Genomic DNA, 24,807 nt, shown 5'->3' on the forward strand with positions numbered 1-24,807 from the left:
ATGCATCTAGCTCCAACATAGATTAACTCATAGCCATTCTTATTTTCATAGGCAAATCCCAAGTTTGGTATAATAATCCCAGAATTATTTTTTACTTAAGAGCTATGGTTCTCCAGTTGTAGTTTGCCATCGCAATCACCTGGCTTGTTCAGCTGCAGCTGTGCTGGGCGCGGATTCCCTGGGGAAGCATCAGCCCTTGGAATGGTTTTGTATCTCACACATGTATGTGGCATAAGACTGTTCTGCTGGGAACACCTGCCTATCTATGTTCCCAGTTGCTGACTCCCAGTCTGTAACCCCAGGGCTTCTATTGGTAAATTCTATCAGCTGTGGAAATTTGTTGTAAATGCCCATAGGAGTATGACCAGAAACCCACTTGGTGTTAATTGTTCAAAGCACTCAGGCAGTCTTGAGATCATCTCAACTTCCCCAAGGAAAACGAATGCTAAATTTAAACACGATGACCAGTTTTGAGCTGGGCATGGTGACACACACAAGCTTTTTTTTTTTTTCATTTATTTATTCACTTTACATCCCAATATGATCCCTTCCCTCAAGCCCCCTGTCAAGTCATTGCAGGTGCATCCTCTCCCACTGAAGCCAAACAAGGTGGCCCAGATAGGACAACAGGATCCACAGGCAGGCAGCAGATTAAGGGACAGCGCCAGTTATTGGGGACCCACATGAAGAGCAAGCTGCTTTTGCTACAAAAGACCAAGACATTTGCTACATATGATACACGTTCTAATCCCAGAACTGAGGAGGCAGGTACATCAGTGGGAGTTTGAGGACAGTATACTCTACATAATGAGTTCCAGGCCAGTTAGCCCTATATAAAGAGAATCTGTCCCAGAAAAAATAAAAGCAAAAAATGCTGAGCACATCTAAAATTAAAAAACAAAAACCTAAACCTTTAATCATTAGTAGAAACTTTTCATGGCCACATGTAAAGGCTGATTTGGTAGCTGGAACTGAAATGCTGCAAACAGAACTTGCAGTTGTATTGGGAAGAAAGAGGACCAACTAGTGTGTTTAGGAGAAGAAAGAACTGCCAGAATCAAAGGCTACTTTCAGCCAGCGTCCCCTGGTGTATGTGTCTTTTCTTTTTATTCTCCCATGGTACCGAGGATTGAGTGAAGGCCTCATGCATACTGTGCAAGTACTTTCCCATTAAGCTTACTCCAGCTTTATGGTAAATTTCAGGGGTGGTAAGGCAAGGTTTTGTGTGTGTTCAGGCTGGTCCTCCCACGGACTGGTATTACAGCTGTGTACCTACTACTACGCCCAGCTGTTGTTGATATATATATATATATATCAACATTTTGAGAAATTATTTTCTGGTTTAAATTTTACAGTGATGGCAACAAAATCATAGAGTTTAATAATGGCCAAAGAGAGCTGCACACTGCCCAGTTCAAGAGACGAGAATACCCCGATGGGACTGTTAAGACTGTCTATGCAAATGGTCATCAAGAGACAAAGTACACATCTGGCCGAGTTAGAGTGAAGGACAAGGATGGTAATGTGCTAATGGACACAGAAATGTGAAGACCTTTTGCGGGATTAATCATGAAGTAACACTAAGTGCTTTTTCTGTTCAGAGTATGTACATTTCTTATGTGTTGAGGTATTTAATTTATATAATGTGTGTCTAAATAAAAAGATGTTTGAATTATGTTTGAATTTTAAAATTAAAGTTTTGCCATACAGTCTATGTTTTACATTCTTTGAAACACAAAAGTGGCTTATCTAGTGTATGTGTCTTTCTATAGTTAGGAAAACATTATTACTTTGTTGTAAATTGTACAGTTTATTTTTATAAATATCTTTACCTTTTTTTGTTTTTATTTTTTGGAGACCAGTCTCCACTGTGTAGCCTGGAACTTTCTCTGTAGGTCAGGCTGGCCTTGAATTCACAGAGATCCACCTGCCTTTGTGTCCCCATTGCTGGAATTAAAGACATGCAACATCACACGTGACTTATGCTGGTTTTCAAGATAAGAAAACCCAAGAATTAAAGAAGTATATCAAATACTTGTTCCACGGGATGGGAAGTAAAAAGTGAATGCCAAAACAGTACTGCAGCCAAAACAAACACAAACTGCCCTCCCTCCCTCCCTCCCTCCCTCCCTCCCTTCCTCCCTCCCTCCCGTACAGACTCAGGACTTGTAAAAGAATAGAGACGGGCACAAACAGGAGAAGTGGTTACAGCCAGGATGCTGCATAATTTGTCAAAAACAGCAGTAAGAAGTTGGTGGGAGCCAACCACAGACCCCTTCTTGTTATTTCCACAGAGGTGGTAGGCAACACAAACAAGCTATGCTCAAAGAAAGGCCAAGTTGTCCATTCTAAGTTTATGATTAGAACAATAGGTATTAAAAAAAATAGCAATTCTGTATGACTTAAGAACTGAATGTGAAAAACAAAACAAAATATTACTTTAGGCTGCGGAAGAATTTTTTAAAGTAAGACATGAAGCATACCCTTTAAAGGAAATGGTGTCAACTGCTATCTTCAGGAATGTGTAGCTATTTTTTTCAAAAGTAATTGCTTCCTGACTCAGCAAATCCCTCCACTGTGCACATATAAGTAAACCTCTCAAGCGTATAAGGGCCCTGTAGAAGAATGCAATTAAGAAAGGACAAAAATGCCCAATACCTACCTATGTATCTAACAAGATCATGCACTCAGATGGGCAATGAATCAGTTGAGCTACCACCGACACAGCAGTGAAGACAATGCAAATGTTACCTAGGTTTCCTGTTACTCAGTCTACTGTACTCATAGACAGCCAAGCCACCAACCAAGTCTTATGTAATAATTACAAACACCCTCTCATACTCACCTCTGGAGTGAGGGTGGCCATGGGTGAGACATTTCACAACTTTCAACAATTCTGGCATTTTTAAAACAGAATCTTAACATGAACTAAAATTTCTATATAACTAAATTTTATTTTGAAAGAACAGTAAAAACAAAAATGTTTTAAAGAAAATACTTTTCCACCACACCATTCCTTAACAATCTGCCAAGTAAGACAAAAGGAGAGAAACAAAAGATACCACTGTAGAACAAGTTCAAGTCAAGCTTGAAGTACAACTCTAACAGAAACCCTTTCGACAGCTTCAGGAGCTCTTGTGCACCTGAAAAACAGAAAGTGTTACTTTAACACCTGCCTTAATGCTGTCCTCAGTCCTAGTGGACCCACTTGTCAGTCAGCTAGGTCCCCAGGGGTTCTGTATGCCTTCTATTTAGTAATGAACATAAATTAATTTGTGGTACAAATTGTCCTGTTCTGCTTGCCCCACACCTACTACTGTATTTATAAATAAAAGGGCTCATTGATAATGGTGTTCAAGAGGTAGAAAGGCCTCAAGCAATGGAAGAAAGTTCTTAGAGAATTTCATCTATGGGAGGAGATATGGAGACAGAGCAGAGACTGAAGGAAAGACCATCCAGAGACTGCCCTACCTGGGGATCCATCCCATACACAGTCACCAAAACCACACACTATAGTGGATGCCAACAAGTGCTTGCGGACAGGAGCCTGATATAGTTGTCTCCTGAGAGGCTTTGTCAGAGCCTGACAAAATACAGAGGTGGGTGCCCTCAGGTCAATGGACTGAGCACAAGTTCCCCAATGTAGGAGCTAGAGAAAGGATGGAAGGAGCTAAGGGGTTTGCAGCCCCATAGGAGGAACAACAATATGAACCAACCAGTCCTCCCCCCCCAGAGCTTCCAGGGACTAAACCACCAACAAAAGTGTACACATGGAGGGACCCATGGCTCTAGACACATATGTAGCAGAGAATGGCCTTGTTGGACATCAAAGGGAGGAGAGGCCCTTGGCCCTTGGTCCTGAGAAGGTTCAATGCCCCAGTGTAGGGGAATGCCAGGAGAGGGGAGCGGAAATGGGTGGGTTGGTGAGCAGGGGGAGAGATGATGGGATAGGATGTTTTTGGAAGGGAAACCAGAAAAGGGGATAACATTTGAAATGTAAATAAAATATCTAATGAAATATGAGAACAAAACTATCAAATAATAATAATAATAATAAGCAAAACACAGATTTGTATAATTATAAACCTCATTAATCTAATAAAAAAGGAATAATATCTGAGATGCATTTATAAGCAATTCAGCATTAATCTCTGTGGTCATAGCACTCATGTGTAGACACACATGCTGATTAAACAGGTGACCAAGAAGTACACTTACATTACTCATCTTTATCTGCAAGCCCCATTTCTACCAAGGACATGTGAACTGGGTATTGTTCCTCTTCATATAATGTCACTATTTGTTCTGGTGCCTGAGCCTAAAATTGAAAGATATAGTTATCAGGAAAACAATAATGCATCTGGATACACACCTGCAATGTGGTAACACACCTATAATCCTAACACTCAGGAGGCAGAAACAAAAAGTTCACCAAAAAAACCCAACACCAACACACAAAACATAATGCTGTCTTTGGTGCCCTTTCCTTCCTCCATCTGGCTGCTCTCCCTGGAGGAAGGCACAGACTAGTTCATACTCTACCTTCAGAGGGCAAATCTAATGGTTTCCTGTTAAATCATATTTCTTCCATTCTCCTCCTCTTTAATGAAATTCAAGTCTCTCCTGCCTATAAAGCCTTTTATCTGACTTTAGACACCACACACTATCTGCTAGACATAAGCTAAAATTGGGCTGTTGCTCATAGAAGTGAAGAAATATATATTTGTAATACTTGGCCTGTCTTTCCACTGACTTATTTAGAAACAACCTTCATGAACTATGTATATACTAGTGCTTTCCAAAGGCATTTTCTAGTCATAGCCTTGTCTAGTGAGTTCATTCCTGTGGAAGGCAGTATACAGTATTCTTTGTCCTAGCACCAGACAGAATTCAAATGAGGAGGCAGGTGGGCCTGAATACCAGTTGCAAGGACAAGAGTAACTCACAGGCATCTTCTATATCACCATCTCAGCCCAGGGCTATATCAAGGAGGTCTAGGAGTCCTGGGTTTTATAATATTGGGCCAGAACCCAGATTGTGTGTGTGTGTTTGTGTTGTGTGTGTGCAAGCTCAGAAGAGGGCACCTGATCCTGGGAACTGGGGTAGACTGTTGTGAGCCACCAGGAACTAAACCTGGGCCCCTCTGCAAGAGCAGAAGTTCATGCCCTCAATTCCTGAGCCACCTCTCCAGTGCCCCACCTGCAGCTTTGGAACAGGTCTGGTCCCCTTATAGTCCAAGTGTCTCTGAATGGAGCCCCACCCCAGTGTTTGGGACACAGCTTATGTGTCACTTTCTGGACCCTACTTACTGAGTTACTTGAAAACCTACTAACAAGTTTCTTAAGCACCTTTCCAGGTCTCTTCAAATGAAAATAGTCATTCCCTACATTTCCCCCAGCCTGCAAAGTTATCTATACCTCTGCTGTACTTGACTACCTCAGATTGATCAATGGTATGCATGTTTTTCATTAACTTGAAAGCATTTTGATTCTATGATATGCATATTTATTATTTTTATTATATTATTTTTATCATATTTATTATTATCTATCACTTTAGGATAATAAAGCTTGTTAAAATTTTTTTCTTTGGTAGGTGTGACAGGGCCCAGGGTGATGACTGTGAACTCCTAACTTGTGGTAGTTAGTAGAGTTCCATGTCAAGCCCCAAACAACCATTTTAACTAGTCTAAGACTTAACTTCTGTAGTCTATGTAGCTTCGTATGCTTTAACTATTATTTCTTAAGCAGAAGCAGAACACTTTATGAAGTTAACAGGGCTTATGGAAATAACTTTAAGATAATTTGGCTAATTTGGACATACCACAGAGGAAGCGTAAAGCTGTTTTCCCTGGAGACAGTCTATCATAGTCCACAGCGCTTCCATGCTCCACTTGGGGCAGTACGGAATTCTTGCTTTTCCTGAGTCACTTACAGGAGGTTTAAACCCTGCCAGGAGCACCTTTATGGCTTGGGCTGGGTACTGCATAAGCTGAACAGGAATCTGACGTAGTCTGTCACAAGAGATTGATAAGATGATAAGAATGTCATGATTTAAATTCTCCACTAAAGCTGTATAACTCAGTAAAAACAGGAGAAAAGTTTCATAATACTGATTTGGCAAAAATAACACCAATAGAATAGCCAAGAAAAGTCAGAAAAACCAAAAACCCTTGGGCACTGTTAGTGATGTACAGTAGTGATGTACAGTTGTGGAGAATTATATATAGAAGTTCCTTAGATATTAAAAACAGAGTATGTGTTTGGGTACTCTGATACAACTCTATGAATTGGCCCAGCCAATTCCACTCTAAACAATTGAAAGCAGGTCTCAGAAAGGCACCTGTATATGTGCGTTCATTACAGTCTTGCTCACTGAAGAAGTAAAATCCCAGTGTCAGCCCATGAAGAGTGTCTAAAGTTGAGACAGACACATATAAATAAATGCCCTGGGAAGTGAACTGTGGCGTGTGCCATATAGGTGAACCTTGAAGACTAGGCACAGAAGGGTAGGTTATTGGGCTAGGTGAGGGTGAAATGGAGCATGGTTAATGGGAAGAATTTCTGTGTACACTGATTAAAAATGATTTGAAAATGTCAATGTAAAGTTGAATAATACTGTGAATGATTTTAGAAGCCAATTAATCTAAATACTAAGTATATCTAAACAAGAAGATGGTAAACCTTATCAAAATAAAAACCTGCATTAAAAATTCCTAATTTGGAGGCTCAAGGGATTAAGATCAAGGGATCAGTGGTCAAGATCATATAGAAGACCCAAAACTGAGTTTCAGCACCCATGTTTGATGGCTCACAACTACATGTAAGTCTAGCACAGGGGATCTGATACCTATGGCATCTTCAGACACCTATACTAATATGCACAAATACACACAATATACATAATTAATAAAAACAAATACATTTAGAAATACTCAATCTATGCTGTGAAATGGCTCAGCAGGTTGTGGGCTTGCTGCTACGGAGCCTGAGACATGGTTCAGTTCCAGGGTCCCATGTGGTGGAAGGAGAAAAATAACTCCTGCGGGTTTTCATGTATTTTTTTTTTTTATGATTTATCATTGCACACACTGCTCTCCAAGTCAGGGCATGGATTAAAGCTATGCACTCATTTAGATTGTAAGATGGAAACAATTCACTTATGTTGTAAGCTGTAACATGGGAAATGTGAGGCATGTTGAGATTGGCTGTCATTTTGTTCTCTTAAAGGTTAAACAAGCAGGGGAGCACACAGTAGGACAGAAATCTCAAGACTTAAATGGTCTCAAGGTGTATTATAATTCTGGGTGTGAGGTTCAGCAAAAGTTCTAATTTCTTAAAATAATAAGATATGTTCATAACTCACAATAAAAATACTAATTTATAAATAATTTTAAAATAATTTTTTCTTTTACAAATGAGGTGGTGGTTGTTTAGACTATTAATCCCAGCACTTGGGTGGCAAGGCAGGCAGAGCTCTGTGAGTTCAAGGCAACAGGACTATAACATAGAGAAAGTGTGTCTTGAAAAAACAAACAAACAACAAACAAACAAACAAACCAAACAAACAATAAAAACCAAAACCAATCAAAAAAGCAAAAACAAACAAATGAAACCAACAAAGACAAACCAAAAATAAGGCAAATTTTTACTAGGTAATAGCTTTAGTTGTACTCCCATCTCAGATAAAACAAAGCATCCTTATTTAGACTGGGGGTGGTTCCGTGAGTGAAGTGCTTGCCATGAGGACCAGTGTTTGGGTCCCTAGTACCCAGTAACAGCTGAGCCTGTTACCTCAGAAAGGTGGATCCTAGAATTGCTGCCTAGCCAATCTAGCTGAAATGGAGAGCAGGTTTAGTTAGAGACTGTCCCAAAAAGCAAGGTGGGGAGGAATAGAAGACATCAGCACTGACCTTGGACCTCTGCACAGGCACATGCCCACACAGAAGTATAGAGCACACACATAAATATGCTTTAAACAGTACCTTATTCAACTTTTTCTTTCCCTTTACCTGTTTATTGTCAACTTCTCTGTGGACCCATAATCAACAAACAGTACCAGGACAGCTAAAGGGTTAAATTCTTTAATGGAAACAATCTTTGCTCTATACCATAAACCATCAGCATATTCTGCAAGGCAAGGCATCTCTAGAAAGGCAGAAAAAGAAAACGAATGACAGACTGTTACTTATTATCTTCCAAAAAATTTTAATACAAAAATTACAAAGAAATGTGGTTACTGTACAGAGTTGAATATTATTGTGGCTTCTCCTTTTCTGCCTATATTTCATCAAGTTTTCTTATTCATGCCCAAGGTTGTTTTGAAGAAAGGCACTTGCCCTTCCTCAGAGCTCCTAGTTCCACTTCCACACAGGAGACATCACAGTCAGGGCTGGGGATGGAGCTCACTGGTAGAGATGTGCTCAGCATGGGCAAAGCCCTGGGTTAGTGCTAACAATGAAGCTATGAAGTGAACAATGTGTTTAGACCCAGAAGTTAGCTTATGACAGACTTTTTTTTTTTTAAGCTTATACCTCCTTTCCCTGGAAGTATGAATGAGGAAGGACTTTTTTCCTTCTGGACTGAGAGTCTGTGTAAACACAAAGCCCACCTAATGAGGTTTGGTAACTCTGAGACCTGTGTGCACAGTGCCCTTCCAACTGCTGCTGATGCACCTGCTCACAGTGCTTCTGTAGAGTGCGGAGGAGGGGGGTGCTGCTCCATGCTGGGAAGGTAAGAGCAGATCTCCAATAAGGGAGACCTGAGCAAAAGACTTTAAATTCGATAGTCTGAGGGAAGAACATTCCAAGCAAAAGGATTTGTAAGTAGTGATCAGACAAAAAAAGATATGGCCTATTAGAAGCTTAGTAAATTAAGCCAATAAATCAAGCAAGAAGTTTGACTGACATATTTTTCCTTTGCTTAAACATAGTCTGATACACAACAGACCAAGAATAAAGATAGCTCTGTGTAGGGCATGTGGGACCATGTTACCAGACAGACCTAAGAACTGGCCAGGGCTGAGTGAGCTCAGACTGGCAGGGGTGGAGCCATTCCCTACCTGTCTGTACCTGCTCTGGAACACATGTTCAGGCACTCCCAACACTCCACTAAAGACATGAGCACTGTCACATAGCAGGACACCTGGAGTTCTTCTTCATGCTAATAAGGTATCTAGATAGCTCTGAACCTTCAGCCAATGAGATTCCCTTCCTGGGCATACCTTCTGGCAAAAGGTATTTAATCCTGGGTTTACCCAGAATAAAGTGTATGCACTCATATCCACCGTCATATAAACCAGTATGAAGAATCAGGAATCATCTCAGAAAGCAGCCTGCAGAAGGCTTTCAGCTGAAGAGCAGAGACTACGCCTCCTGGGGAAGGCCGCCTTCCCTCCAGTCCCTCTGGTAGGCTTGGCCCTCCCTCTCAGTCCCACTCCCCTCATTTCCCCTTCCTGCTTGGTGCATGGACTCCCTGAGGGCTTTGTACAAGGAGATAAGAATAGATCAATTTACATTCTTCTACATGCTAACCGACAGCTGAACCAGCACCATTTGTTGAAAATGCTCTCTCTCTCTCTCTCTCTCTCTTTTTTTTTTACTGGATGGTTTTAGCTCCTTTGTCAAAGATCAAATGACCATACATGTGTGGGTTAATTTTTGGGTCTTCAATTCTATTCCATTGATCTACCTGCCTGTCACTGTACCAATACCATGCAGTTTTTTCTTTTTTAAATCACAATCGCTCTGTAGTGGGGAAAAGAAAGTGGGGGACATGGGCACAGGGAAAGAGTTCTGAACAGAACACCAATAGCTTATGCTTTAAGATCAAGAATTGACAAATGGAACTTCATAAAATTGCACAGCTTCTGTAAGGCAAAGGACACTGTCAATAGGACAAAATGACAACCTATAGATTGGGAAAAGATCTTTACCAATCTTACATCCGATAGAGGACTATCTAATATATACAAAGAACTCAATGAGTTAGACTCCAGAGAACCAAATAAACATATTAAAAATGGGGTACAGAGCTAAACAAAGAATTCTCAACTGAGGAATACCGAATGGCTGTTGAACATCCTTAGTCATCAGGGAAATGCAAATCAAAACAACCCTGAGATTCTATCTCACATCAGTCAGAATGGCTAAGATCAAAAACTCAGGTGACAGCAGATGCTGGTGAGGCTGTAGAAAAAGAGGAATGCTCCTCCATTGCTGGTGGGATTGAAAGCTGGTACAAGCACTCTGGAAATCAGTTTGGTGGTTCCTCAGAAAATTTGACATAGTATTACCAGAGGACCCAGATATACCACTCCTGGGCATATACCCAGAAGATGCTCTAACATAGAATAAGGACACATGTTCCACTATGTTCATAGCTGCCTTATTTATAATAGCCAGAAGCTAGAAAGAACTCAGATGTCTCTCAACAGAGGAATGGATACAGAAAATGTGGTACACGATGGAATAGTACTCAGCTATTAAAAACAATGAATTCATGAAATTCTTAGGCAAATGGAGGGAACTAGAAAATAACATCTTGAGTGAGGTAACCCAATCACAAAAGAACACACATGGTATACACTCACTGATAAGTAGATATTAGCCCAGAAGCTTGGAATACCCCAGATAGAGTTCACAGACCACATGAAGCTCAAGAAGGAGGACCAAAGTGTGGGTACTTTGGCCCTTCTTAGAAGGGGTACAAAATACCCATGGGAGGAAATACTGAGACAAAGTGTGGAACAGAGAATGAAGGTTCATTTATAGACTGCCCCACCTGGGGATCCTATATACAGACACCAAACCCAGACACTACTGTGTATACCAACAAGTGCTAGCTGACAGAATCCTGATATAGCTGGCTCCTGAGAGGCCTGGCCAGTGCCTGACAAATACAGAGGGGAAGCTCTCAACCAACCATTCAACTGAGCATAGGGTCCCCACTGGAGGAGCTAGAAAAAGGATCCAAGGAGTTGAAGGGGTTTTCAGCTCCATAGGATGAACAATATGAACCAACTAGTACCCCCAGAGCTCTCAAGGACCAACTAGAGAGTACACATGGAGGGATCCATGGCTCTAGCTACATATGTAGCAGAGGATGGCCTTTTCAGACATCAATGAGAGGAGAGGCCCTTGGACCTGTGAAGGCTCAGTGCCCCAGTATAGGGGAATGCCAGGTCAGGAAAGTGGGAGTGGGTGGGTCAGTGAGCAGGGGGAGGGGGGATGAGATAGGGGGTTTGCAGAGGGGAAATGTAGAAAGGAGATAGATAACATTTGAAATGTAAATAAAGAAAATATCTAATTAAAAAATGAAAAGAATAGAATTTAGAGATCATATATGTGATGCTAAGAAGAAATTCCAGTTAACAATATAAATAAGCCACCAACCTCCCTGTTCTGTTGATGAAAGGCAAGTCTCACCAAGATCTCACACTCAGAACACAGCATACCTGAGCTAAAATCTGTCAGGGGAGGAAAGGTCTCCACATTCTTGTTAAATCTCTGCAGCGCTTCCTCCAGGTTCTCTGACTCTGCCTCCCAGCTGATTCCACTGTCATCTGTGTCATCATGATGGTTAAACTGAGCACAGCTTTCTCCAGAGTCAAGGCAAATATACACCTGCAAGGGAGTGGCAGGGGGAGAAGGGAAACCAACCTTGCAGAGTCTGTCATTTCTGGAATGCACTTCCAACCAGGGCCCAATACCCCTTATCCTGTCACCTGGCCCTGTGCAGTGCCCTCCATGTCCTGTCACACTGGTCTAGTACCCAGGAGCACAGTGAGTAGCTGTGTGCTGTGAGGTCTGGTTGTAGAGATGGGAATCAGAAGCGCATTCTTGCAGCAGCCCCCTAAAGGGTCCTAGAGCCAGCACTGAGCCTTGTGGACATGTCATGTGAGTATTTACTTGTTCTGAGACAAGGTGTCTTGGAGCTGACTCTGGTCTCAACTACTAATCATTTACATCTACCTCCTGGGTTCGAATTACAGGCACATTTTATCATGTGACTCTTCAGAAGTGGGTTCAATAGTCCCCATCAGTATCTTGACTGTAACATCATGAGCTCTTGAGCTTGACTTAATCAAGCAACTATTTGGTTTTTGACCCTAATTGCATTTTTAAATTAAAATGATTTTATACATATTATGGGGAGGCATACAGGTATCAGAGCACATGCATAGAAATCAGTTTTCTCCTTCCACCATGTGGGTTCTGGGGATTGAACTAAGACAATCAGGCTTGGTAGATGTACTGGCTGGTTTTGTGTGTCAACTTGACACAGGTTGGAGTTATCACAGAGAAAGGCACTTCAGTTGGGAAAGTGCCTCCATGAGATCCAGCTTTGGGGCATTTTCTCAGTTAGTGATCAAGGGGGCAGGGCCCCTTGTGGGTGGTGCCATCTCTGGGCTACCATCTTGGGTTCTATAAGAGAGCAGGCTGAGCAAGTCAGGGGAAGCAAACCAGGAAAGAGCACCCCTGCCCCCCATGGCCTCTGCATTGGCTCCTGCTTCCTTACCCACTTGAGTTCCAGTTCTGACTCCTTCTGGTGATCAACAGCAGTGTGCAAGGTGTAAGCTGAATAAATCCTTTCCTCCCCAACCTGCTTCTTGGTCATGATGTTTGTGCAGGAATAGAAACCCTGACTAAGCCAGTAGCCATCTTGCTAGCCCCCGTATGTATTGTTTTAAGCTGATAAATTTGGAATAATTTGTTATATAGCAAAAAATACAAAACTAACAGTAGTCATACAAAGCATGGAATTAGGCAGGAGACCCTCCCCTTGCCTGGCTCACAGTAAAGACAAGGGCTGCCGATGCTGCTTGTCGCTGTTTTCCTCACCTTCCTGTTAGCCAGGTACATCAGCTAAATTTCCTTTAGTGCACTTATTCAATCAATAGTTATCAATAGACTACTATATATCAGATATTCCTTAGGTTCTAAGGATATAATGGCGAAGAGATGAAACCCTCATTTTCATGGACTTACCCTCTAGAGAGGAAGGCAGCCAAAGGTCATGAGTAGGACCATGTGGGAAGGAGCATGGAGGTCATGGGAAGGAGAAGAGTACTGGTGGTCAGTGCAGGGAGAGACACAGGAATGAGGTCTTTAATATTCCACAGGGGAAAGATCAACTTTAAAAGTGTAAGTAATCTGGCAAATAGGATATGCTTACTTGGGCTACACATGTGGGGCTGGATAAAAGGCTCAGGGGTTAAGGACCCTGAGGACTGCTCTTCCAGAGGACTCAGGTTTGAATCCAATGCCTGTGTGCTGGTTTACAACAATCTGTAACTCCAATTACAGATGATCTGCCACAACCTCTTTCTGACTTCTGAAGCAAAACACTCATATATAAAAATAAATTAAACATTTTAAAATTAAACTCAGGTTGGAGAGATTCTCAGTGGCTCAGAGCAGTTGTTGCTTTTGCAGAAGACCTGAGTTCTATTCTCAGTACCCACAAAACAATGACTCAAAGACATCTAACTCCAATTTCAAGGGGCCTGATGGACCTCTTCTGATTTCCATGGGCATCAGGAATGCATGTGGTGGTGCACATACATACATCCTGGCAGAAACCATGACTACAGTTATATTTATAGAAATCTAAACACTCCCTATAAACATGCAAATGAGTAAAGGAACACAACCCTGGGAAATCAGCAGGTGCTTAAGAAACATGAGTGTCCTGAAGTATCAAAAAATATGTGAAGACCTAACAGAATGGGGCTAAGTGGAGGCCACCTAACCCCATTGTTGACAGTTAGGAAGATGGAGAAGAGACCCGTGTCTGAGACAGACTTGCACTGTCCCTGAGCCTTATCTCACAGGCGGCCTGGCACGTACTTCATCAGGTGAGACAATATGCTTTACTTGCACAGCATACAGCTCCTCTGGTGGAGGCAGAAGTGAAGACAGATAAGGTGGTAAAATGGGAGCCTCCATTTCAGGCAAAAGTAAGTCCTAAAACACCACAAAAAAATTAAATTTTAGAATGGAAATCATGAAAATTAACATAAAATTTAATACGGTGTCAACTTATTCAATTACCATGAACCAAGTTCTTCTGTGTAACACAAAATAAAAAATAAAAAAAAAAAAGGTCATCAGCATCAGCAGCAACTGGGATGACTCATGTATGGACTGGTGGTGGAGACATGGAGGACAGGTACCAGGATACCCAGGCTAGCCTGGGATTCAGAGGTCATCCTGTCTCTGCCTCCCGAGTGCTAAAATTAAAGGCTTGTGTATCCATGTGGGGGCTGGGGGACTTATTCCACTGCATTTATTTACTTTTGTAACAGGCAGTTACTACATAAAAAAGTGAAAATAACACATGAAATGCTCACAAGAGATAAGTTAAAATAAGAAGGTTCTTTCTTAAGTTCTATTAAGTATAAGGGAAAAAATGCATACAATTCTCAAGTGGGTCATGGGAGTCAGCAGTTAAAGCAAAGGAATACTCATGGTGTAGGTGCAGGTTTTCTGCAAAAACCAGGAGGATCTTCCTCTTTAGTAGTAACATAAATATACTTGACATTTTATAAACTTAGACATGAAATTGTGCCAAGAAAGCTTAACTCCTCCTAGGGGTATATAGTTCAAATGCCTAGCATTTGTGAGGCACTACAATCTGATCCACACACCTTAAAACCCAAATGACAGAAAAACTCTTTCAGAATCATAAGTGATGCAAAGGACAAAAAAGAAAATTGGATTTCATTAAATTTAAAAGCTCTAAAAGAAATGGGGAGGTTAAAGGTCTGGAGCAGTGGTGCAGTGGTTGTACTGTCTGGTTTTGTGTGTCAACTTGACACAGGCTGGAGTTATCACAGAGAGGAGCTTCAGGTGAGGAAATGCCTCCATGAGATCCAGCTGTGGGGCATTTTCTCAATTAGTGATCAAGGTGGGAGGGTCCACTGTGGGTGGTGCCATCCCAGGGCTGGTATTCTTGGGTTCTATAAGAAAGCAGGCTGAGCAAGCCAGGGGAAGCAAGCCAGTAAGAAGCATCCCTCCAGGGGCTCTGAATCAGCTCTTGCCTCCAAGTTCCTGCCCTGTGTGAGTTCCTGTCCTGACCTCCTTTGGTGACTAATAGCAATTTGGAAGTGTAAGCTGAATAATAAACCCTTTCCTCCCCAACTTGCTTCTTGGTCATGATGTTTGTGCAGGAACAGAAACCCTGACTAAGACAGTGGTTAAAGAACACTTACTGCTCTTGTAGAGGAACTGAGTTTAGTTTCCAGCTCCCATATTAGGTGGCTCATAACAGCCTGTAACTGCTACAGCTTTAAGGGATGTGATGTCCTCTTCTGGTCTCTGAAGACAACTACACTCTTGTGCACAAACTCCCAAACAGGTACTCACACACATAATTAAAATAATAAAAACCAATATATTGCAATAAAGTGCAAGCTGTAGACTTGGGCACATTCAGGAGGTTGAGGCAGGAGGACTATAAATTTAAGGTCAGTTTAAGTTACATAGTGACCTAGGCTAGCCTGGGCTACTTTGTAAGAACTTGTTTTACAAAACACATAAAAAAAATAACAAAGTAAAATGTCAACTCATAGAATAGAAAAGTATCTGCAAATTGTACATCTGAAAAGAACTTGTATATAAAATATATGAAGAATTTCTATAACCATAATAAAAAGATAACTGAACTAAAATAGTGAATTTGAATTTCTCTAAAAAAAAAACCAGTAAAAACATTAACCCTATGGGAAAACATTCAACATTACTAATCATCAGAGAAATAGATAACACACACAATGATAGGGACATGGACCCTAGGATGGGAAGGAAAGGTCATCACTAAGGCTGAGGCTATGAAGAGAATGGAGCACCTGACACAGCCTGATTTGTGAGTAAAGCAGTGACGTCACTGTGCAGAATGGTCTCAAGCTCCTTGAAGTCTCAAACCTATTGATCATCAGACTGAACCCTCATGAGGAAGCGTACACACACAAGCTTACAGAGGAGTGCTTACGGAAAGTAGTGCCCACAACCACCAAAAGGTGGAAATAAGCCACTGTCCATCAACAGGCGAGTGAATGAACAGAAGACACAATGGAACTTTTGCTTGATATTCAACAGATTCAAGTACTGCTAAATATTACATATACAAACACTGGCAACAGACTAGGAGGGCTGGTGAGACGGCTAAGCCAATACAGGTGCACACCTACAAACTTGATGACCTGAATTTAATCCCCAGAACCCAGATGGGGAAGGGCTTAACTGACTCCCTCAAGCTATCCCTCGACCTCCACATATGGGATATGATATATGCATACCTTCCCCCAATAAATAAATGTAATAAAAGAATAAGAACTCTTATTTTTTAAAAAGAAAGAAAAGGATGAGGGAACTGAGGATAAAGGCCTCCTGATGTCAGTGAGCAGGAGGAGCCACAAACTAAGTGGTTGGCAAAACGAGGAGGGGGAGGATGGAAAGTGACTGTGGCTCCTTTCTTGTTAGACAGTTCTTGATTCAGTGGTGTTAGCTGCACAGCTCAGTAACTACTAAATCCAATGAATTACTTATTTGAGGAAAATGAATTTATGGTATGTAAATAGTAGCTCAATAAGGTGGATATGAGAAAGTATCTCTGTGACAAGATATGGCTTTTTTTTTTTAAAGTATTCTTTTGATGAAAAAATGTGGGTGGGCATGGCAGCACACACCTTAATAGCAGCACTTGGAAGGCAGAGATAGGGAAATCTTCCTTTGTGAGTTTGAGGCTTGCCTGGTCTACATAGCTTCATAGTGAGACCCTGTTTCAGCAAATGCCAGAGGGCGGGTACGTATGGCAGTCAGAAGACAACTTGTGGGAGCCAGGCCTCTCTTTCCATCATCTGGGTTCTGGGTATCGAACTCAGGGTCGGCCTGGGCAGCCACTGCCCTTGCCAGCTAACCATCTTGTAGCTGTGAATCACATCTTTTCTACTGATGAAAGATTTTAAAAATATGAGTATTAACTTACCTCAAATCTTATTTTCCAGTTTTCATCTTCATACTTTTTATTCTGACCTCTTGGTTTCTAAAATAATATAATATTATTCATCACTAAAAAGCTACTTTTATTTACTAACAAAATACTGCTTTAAGGCATTTTTGTACTTTACAAAAATTATACTGCATAAGTCATGTTGGCATTTACTTAGCTTTTCAGATTAACACAGGAATATCTACTATTTACATATTCTATTAATATTCCAATTCTAAGAATCCCCAATTTTTTCTGAACATTTCAGTGGTGATTTACTGCCCTCTCTCCTTTTTCTAACAAGAGAGCACAAGTCAGAGCGACTAAACAATCTTCATCAACACTGCAATCAACAGCACTCTTCACACCCCTCTGCTGTAAGGGGACAGTTGCAGTGAGGGTTATCAGCACAGAGTGACTTCACAGCTTCTCTGCGACAAGACATGGTTTTCCTATTTATTATTTTCTGAGACAGGGTCTCACTGTGAACACTTTGTAGCACTGGCTGGCCTGAACTGGCTATTTAACCATCTGACCTCAGAGAGATCCCCCACCCTGCCTCCTCAGCACTGTCTGCAGCACACTGCCCTGCCTCCTGCTTGCCCGCCTCACTAAGGCAGTGCATAAATGAACCTTGGGCTCAGGAAGCATGGCAAGGCCCCCTCCCCCCCCCCCCCCCCCCCCCGCCCCCATCACCTCCTCTACTCAGCACAAGAAAGACATCGTTTATGTTGACAGAAAACTTTTCTTGCAATCTGATGTTTTCTCAAATAATATATTAATAATACTAAAAATCCCACTGAAGGCTGATGAAAGGACTCAGCCAGAAAAGATGCTTGCTTCCAAGCCTGATGCCCTGAGTGTGACCCCTGAACCCCATATGATGGAAGGAAAGAGCCAACTCTTCAGAGTTGTTCTCTGATCTCTATACATGTACTTCAGCATCCATATGTATACACATATACACCCAAAATAAATAAAATTCAATTTAAAAGTTAAAGAAAAAAGGAAAAACCAAGCCTAACAAGTGAACTGTGACTCTTGACAATCTTGTACTATGTCATCGTGCACAGTCCTCTGAAGGGTTTTCAGCAGCTTAAAGTATGAAAAACCAGAATCATTGAAGGCAAAATCACCAAACCTGGGAAGATGGCTCAGTTGATAAAGTGTTGGCCCTCCAAGTTTAGGATCAAAGTTTAATCCCAAGAATCATGTAAAAAAGCCAGGCATGGTCTGTGTACTTGCGATCCAACAGTGGCAAAGTGGAGATGGGCTGATGAGCCAGCCTCTCGCCTATTGGTTGAGTTCCAGGCCAGTGAACAGAGAACACCTTAAGTTGTCCTGTGGCTCCTATACCATATGCACACACAACCTTCCCACCCCAGGCTACGGGGACAAGCTTTACTGAAGGTAAAGCCAATGTGTGGATCTAAATGCCCATGAGATTGCAAATAAGAAGTATGTTATGAAGGCTCCATATCCCTCAAATTTGACACCAAAACAAATTAGATTTTTTAGTTGTTTAGATTTGGGGTTATTTATGCAAATAATGGTGGAGCATTCCTAAACTGAATAATTTGAAATGCTATAAGATCTGAATGTTACCTGACTTTGACAGCACGAGCCTGTTATAGCTCTTGCTAATGAAAAGTTTGAGTAAGATGATACCAGGGTGCAAAGCCAGCCTACAGAGTGAGCTGAAGGCTAGCATGGTCAGACCCTGTCTCAAAAGTAGAAGTGCTCAGGTCGGGCTCAGTGGCAGGATACCTGCCTAGCATGCATAAGACCAGACCGTAGGTTCTGTATCTTCAGGACTTAAAAACAAGTAGAGGCTGGAAATATGGCTTAGCTGTTAAAAGCACTTGCTCTGGTAGAAGACTTGAGTTCAAGTCATAGAATCTGTAACTCTAGACCCAGGGGATCTGACATCCTTTTTCTGATGCCGTTGGGACACTAGGCATGCATGTTATCCACAGATACATATGGAAGCAAGGCATTCATACCCATAAAACAAAAATTAAAACAATAAACTGTTTAAAAACAAGTCAAAAACCCTATTTTATTTTCTGAGTCAGTCTCATGCAGCACATGAGGCATGCAGGAAGTTGAAGGAAGACTGGATCTTCTAATGGCACTGTTTCTACCCGCAGATGCTGGAGTTAGAGGCCTGCTCCATCATGCTCAGATAAAATTTGAATGCTAATACTCAGTATCTTTTGGCAAACATTTTCAATTTTAGATTATAATATTTTGGGTTTTGGGTATAGGGACTTAATCTTGTAATATATGGCTTCTAGTTCAAGTCAAAAGACATTTTAAGTGGGGACAAAGCCATTTACTGGCATAAAATTTTATACAGATTTTATGCAGTGCACCTCATGTTGAAATTCAACAACACTAGCTAACATAATCTTTATATCCTACTAGGGCAGAAGGAAGAGAAATAGTAATAGAGCTTTAAGGTAAATGAAATGTTTTTCAGGACATATAAACCATGATAATTTTTTTTCAAAAAAAAAAAAACCTGAGAATTTCTCATCATAGACCCTTGCCCCCCTTAACAGATCAGGTCAGGTAGGTAGGTCACTTTTCAGGACTGCAGAACATGGTGGCACCTGCCTGCAACCCCAGATGCTGGAAGGATTGAAGGAGGAAGGAAGATTAGGATTTTAAGGCCAACCTGAGCTACAGGAGATGTATCAGAAGACTTGGGGTGTAAGACAAGAGTGTGACATTTTAATTAGAATCAGTCAAAGTATATATTATATAGGAAAACAGTTCACTTACTTCTTTAAATATCTCCTCAGTATGTTCACAAATACAGTATTTATGATGGGCCATAAAGTGAGAAAGTGACATCCCATCAAAATAGAGATGTGCAGACAGCTTCCCCCACGGACTGTCAGGCAACTCCTATTAAATTCAATAATGAAGACTGTTACTGCAAACACATTATTCCAGGTCTAAGATTTTCTAGTCAGAAAATATGAAATTGCGTTTTTGGCAACAGCACAGCCTCCCAGTTTGAGTAGTGACTCACTGCAAAGAACTTTCTTCCTGATACTTTGGCAGATTATGAAGCAGTATAACTCTACTCTGACTTATGTAAAATATACTTGTGTATCTGTATCAGATTTCCTAGTTAGTTCTGGAAACTACAGATGGACCATCTTTAGATGATACTAATTTTATACTAAGAGCAGGTTAAGAGGGGATGAAATGAATTTTAACTAAAAAGCTCCAAAACAGCAGGAGCCAGAAGAAATCAACATTCTTGATGAGAGATCATGATGGTAGCTTTAGCACTGACGACATAGCCTCTAACATGCTGGCATGTCTATAGTTGGCTATGCTGACTATTTGCGTGGTAATCTCTTCCCCATTTCAATTAGTTGCACCTTTCTCCAAATTCATATCCTCACAGAGGAAGGGGAAATGGTTTTGGGGCAAATCCATCTGCTTCTGTTTTCTACTAATCAGCCATATGAGGCAGTCAGAAGGAAATACTAGAATATATTTTGTGTCAGACCCTGTGTGCCAATGAAGGCTAGGGCCTCACAACTACCTCTCTGTCACCCCTTCCAAACTCTGCCATTTCTATGTGGGCCCTCGGTACCTTCTCCCAGCAACAGCATGCCCTGTCTTGCCACACTTTACAGTCTTGACTGAAATGTCACCTGTTCTCTGTGCTAGCACAGAACCCTTTCTCAGCTGCATCTCTTAACATCAGACTTCTCTGCTCTCAAGGCCTTATTTAACTAGTACACTGGAGAGGTTACTGAGGACACTCTGCCTTTATCTCTTGCCTGGTTTCTACCACAAATGTGGAGGCTCCACAGGTATGATTTTTGACTGTTTTGTTCAGGCCCCAGTAGCATTTCTCAGTGTATCTAATGCTGGAGGAGCATTTGGCAAGGCATGGAGTCAAGTGGGTTAAGGAGCACTGAGCCTCAGTCTGCAAAACAAGTGGTAGAGTTACTGAAAACTAAGTTGTAAAGAAAGCTACCTTGACTATGTAAAAATTTTGAATTTCCACCTTACATTAGGAGACTTGAGGATTCTTGAAGTAGCTGGGTAAGAACTCTTACTGCTAACCTACCAGCATCCTTATTTAGGTGGATACTGTGGCTCTTGAATGCAGAAATATTTCCCTAATCATTTTCTTCTCTCTTGACACCAGGCTGCAACCAGTTGTGACCTAACCTTATTATGTCACAGGGTCACTCTTGAATTCTACACGTCATTCTTCCCCATCTAGAAACCTCTATCCTGTACCAGACTACTTCCTATACTGTCCCAGGACACCTTCTGCTTCCTTCTCAGGACTGTCACCTTCAATTCTGCTGTGCTTGTCTTCCCACCAGTGTCCTGGCTCATGCTGTTTTGCAGTATGAATGGCTTGCTGCACTAACTAGGGGAGGACTCTGAGGATAGGGACTGTGACATGTTCTGCTGGGACTGTCTGCACCATACACAGTGCTGTGTGGCATCTGACTCCGCATTAACAATGTTACATTGCCTGCATTTATGTAAGGAAACTATTAGTGACAAATCTTTCAATCATCCACTTTAATGCTTATGAAATCTCTCAGCAATTTGCTCAAAATTATGCTTGCTCAAAACAAGCATAGGAACCAAAATAGTGAAGTCTTATATGTTAACAAATAACTTAGATTCACATATGAATGGCACAGATAACATGGCTTCTTATAAAAATAGTCTTCAAATTACTTCATGGCAAACAATTTCACCCAGCTAAGTTTTAAAGACCACTTACCATAGTGTGAATGTCCACCTCTCTCTTTGAAAGCAGCTCCTGAAGCAGCTCTATGGCATCTGGCTGCCAGACATTCCCAACCTGTGTGTAATGAACACACATATACTTCTATAATGTGTGACCAAGAAAGAATAAATTAAGACACAAAGAAATAGCCATAATCAGGAAATGCCTGGCACTAGAACTAAATACACATGAGTATCGTGGGCAGTCAACAAAAATTACCTTTAAAATGTCTTTTGGGGGGCTAGAGAGATGGTTCAGCAGCTTGAGTTCCTCCTCCTCTTTCAGAGGACTAGAAATTGGTTCCCAGCATGCATGCTGGATGGCTTACAGCTATAGCTCCAGGACTCTGACCCCCTTCTGGACTGTGTAGATACCCATACTTATATACATACCCACACATGAACATGTATATATTATATTAATACAAGATCTTTTTTAAAAATCTTATTTGTCTGAGCTTCTCCCTATTATATTCAATGTCTTATGCTTTCAAAGCATAAACTAGGGCAGGGGATGCAGCTCAGCCAGCAGAGTGCTTGCTTAGCACAACCAGATCCTGGATTTGATCATCAGAATCACACTGACTAGGTATGGTGGCACATACCTATGACCCATAACCTGGGAAGTGGAAGCAGGAGGATCAGAATTCAAGGTTATCCTCTACTACAGGGGGTATCAGAAACCAGCCTGGGTAGAAAAGAGCTTTTCTCAAAAATTGTAAGACCACTCCCCCCGAAAGAACCCTCTAAAACAATCCCACAAACATTAAGACAACACGTTAAATTTAAAACTTTAAAATTTCTTAACATGTCAGAGCCCCTAGGTGAGACAACAGCCATGTGGTGAGTCCTCTGCATTAGCTCACGGATCCCAGGGACCCTCCCAATGGACATACTCCGATGGTATCTCGAATCATTATGACAAAGGGCTCATTTCCAAACCATCCAGCTGAACCATACCTGACCCTTGAGCCCCAAAAGCTACAACAGGAAAAGGAAAGGAGTTTACTGTTTGAGCTTTGTTACTGCTGACACTGGAAAATGAGGATCTGCTGCCTTATCAGCATAGGATGAACCTATACTATGAGCCATTTACTCACAGGTTTTATATATTGTAATATAATTTTGTAGTCTTCCTCATTTAAAGCCTGGAGCTGTCTTTTACTTCTGGGTATTTTTAAATTTTGTATTGGGGGCTAGGGTGTGGGGCTAGAGAAAAAAAAACAGTGGTTAAGAACACTTATGTTTATTCTAGAGGAGCTGGGTTGGTGCCCAGCACCTGTATGGTGTCTAGCAAGCATCTAACTCCACCTACATGATAGTTGAGGAGCATCTGTAACTCCAGGTCAGGGACTCGAGATTCCATCTCTGACCTCTGTGGGCACTACATGCACATGGTATACTTACACACATGCAGGCAAAACACTCAGCTCAGACACATTAGGAATAAAACAAAAACATGCCCCTAGTCAGGTACGATGGCACATGTCTTTAATCCCAGCACTTGGGAGGTAGAGGCAGGAGAATCTCTGAGTTTGAGGTCAGCCTGGTCTATATCATTAGTTCCATGACACCCAAGACTATACATTGAGACCCTGCCTTTAGAAATAAACAGAATAAACCCACCACCACTACCACCAAAAACTTAAAAGAAAAATTTGTGTTACATTTGAAAATGTAAAGTATTTCTAAAATATTACAAATATAAGGCAATATTTAAAAATACCCACAAACTACTATGTGCTTACCGGTAAAGTCTGATAGAGCTGACAGGGAATACAAAACTGGGGTGTATCAGGATACAGCAAAATAGGATACAGATGACACTGTGGAATCTTCTCAGTGAACCCATGATCTAAATACTGGACCTAAAACAGGCCAAGTACATTTTTTGGTTAAAATTTATTACTAAAAGCTATATGACAAAGGATTTCCTAGTTTTAAAAAAAGTTTTTTATTTGGTGGTGGGCTATGGTTTATCAGTGAAGAGCACTAGCTGCTCTTCCAGAGGATCTGGGTTCAATTAATCCCTAGCACCCACATGATGGCTCACACCCTGTCTGTAACTCCAGTTTCAGGGGATCCAACAGTATATATCTTCTGGCTCCTGGGGCCATTGCACACCCATGGTGCACAGACTACATGCAGGCAAAACACCCACACAACACCCTCTCATTCTTCCTCCATCCTCACAATCAGTACTAAGTCCTGCTCTACCACTAAGTCCCCTGTGCTCTATTAGGAAAGGCATAATTCTGCCAGGTGGGCAAGATGACCCTGAATAACAACTATTTGAAAAGAACAACATTGGTGTATATATAATTCTGATAATATCTTTGTGTGTAAATCTTGTATTTGCCTACGTGACCAGACTTGCAGTCTCCTGACTCTGTTTAAATTGTTCAAGAGTAACCTGGAGCTGGGACCTGGATGAGACTTAAGAATAGTAGCATATGTGGCATGCTGAGGTGTATGCAAGTTGCTCAAACTTTCTGTTCAGGGCTGGCTCTGTTCTGTGCATAGCCAGACCAGTTGTACACTACTGTTAAAGAGTTCTTTCCAGCCAGGCGGTGGTGGCACACGCCTGTAATCCCGGCACTCTGGGAGGCGGATTTCTGAGTTCGAGGCCAGCCTGGTCTACCGAGCGAGTTCCAGGACAGCCAAGGCTATACAGAGAAACCCTGTCTCCAAAAAAACACATCCAAAAAACCCAAACAAACAAAAAACCCCTCCCAAAAGGGAGTTCTTTCCTTATTAATCACTAAGCTCCTGGAGTGATATCTCACTGGAAAAGCATAGTAATTCTACAAAACCCATACATGTAAAAGAAACTGAAACTTGAACTATATAACAATTATCATGTACTATCATCAAACAAGGTAAATTTTTGTCCAAGTAAAAAATGAAAAATGCTTTTAATATTTCATCACTTTACTTACTAAATTGATATATTTATACCTATGTTTTATATTTTCATTTTTCATGCATGAACCTATTTTTAGAGTCTGAAAGAAATGTAGGTACTCTCTCACTG

General features: G+C 41.3%; 2 protein-coding genes across 4 annotated transcripts in view; one reads left to right on the top strand and one right to left on the bottom strand.

Annotated features, from left to right (window-relative positions):
* Nucleotides 1-1,726, top strand: part of Cenpj (centromere protein J) — a 59,658-nt gene extending 57,932 nt beyond the window's left edge. The window contains exon 18 of one of the 2 annotated variants that reach the window (XM_052191359.1): nucleotides 1,356-1,726. In XM_052191359.1, coding sequence (XP_052047319.1) covers nucleotides 1,356-1,548 — 193 coding nt within the window. In that variant the 3' untranslated portion in view covers nucleotides 1,549-1,726. The remainder of the gene's footprint in view (nucleotides 1-1,355) is intronic. The other variant, XM_052191358.1, reaches the window with a different exon arrangement.
* Nucleotides 1,727-4,219: 2,493 nt separating this feature from the next.
* Nucleotides 4,220-24,807, bottom strand: part of Rnf17 (ring finger protein 17) — a 135,553-nt gene continuing 114,965 nt past the window's right edge. For both annotated transcript variants that reach the window (XM_052191357.1, XM_052191356.1), the window contains exons 27-35: nucleotides 23,522-23,641; nucleotides 21,769-21,849; nucleotides 19,779-19,904; nucleotides 16,989-17,045; nucleotides 13,850-13,966; nucleotides 11,455-11,623; nucleotides 8,012-8,147; nucleotides 5,824-6,013; nucleotides 4,220-4,318 (exon numbers count right to left, since the gene is read on the bottom strand). In XM_052191357.1, coding sequence (XP_052047317.1) covers nucleotides 4,220-4,318; nucleotides 5,824-6,013; nucleotides 8,012-8,147; nucleotides 11,455-11,623; nucleotides 13,850-13,966; nucleotides 16,989-17,045; nucleotides 19,779-19,904; nucleotides 21,769-21,849; nucleotides 23,522-23,641 — 1,095 coding nt within the window. The remainder of the gene's footprint in view (nucleotides 4,319-5,823; nucleotides 6,014-8,011; nucleotides 8,148-11,454; nucleotides 11,624-13,849; nucleotides 13,967-16,988; nucleotides 17,046-19,778; nucleotides 19,905-21,768; nucleotides 21,850-23,521; nucleotides 23,642-24,807) is intronic.

This window comes from Apodemus sylvaticus, chromosome 8 (genome assembly GCF_947179515.1).
Source record: "Apodemus sylvaticus chromosome 8, mApoSyl1.1, whole genome shotgun sequence".
In the NCBI taxonomy this organism is placed as follows: Eukaryota; Metazoa; Chordata; class Mammalia; order Rodentia; family Muridae; genus Apodemus; species Apodemus sylvaticus.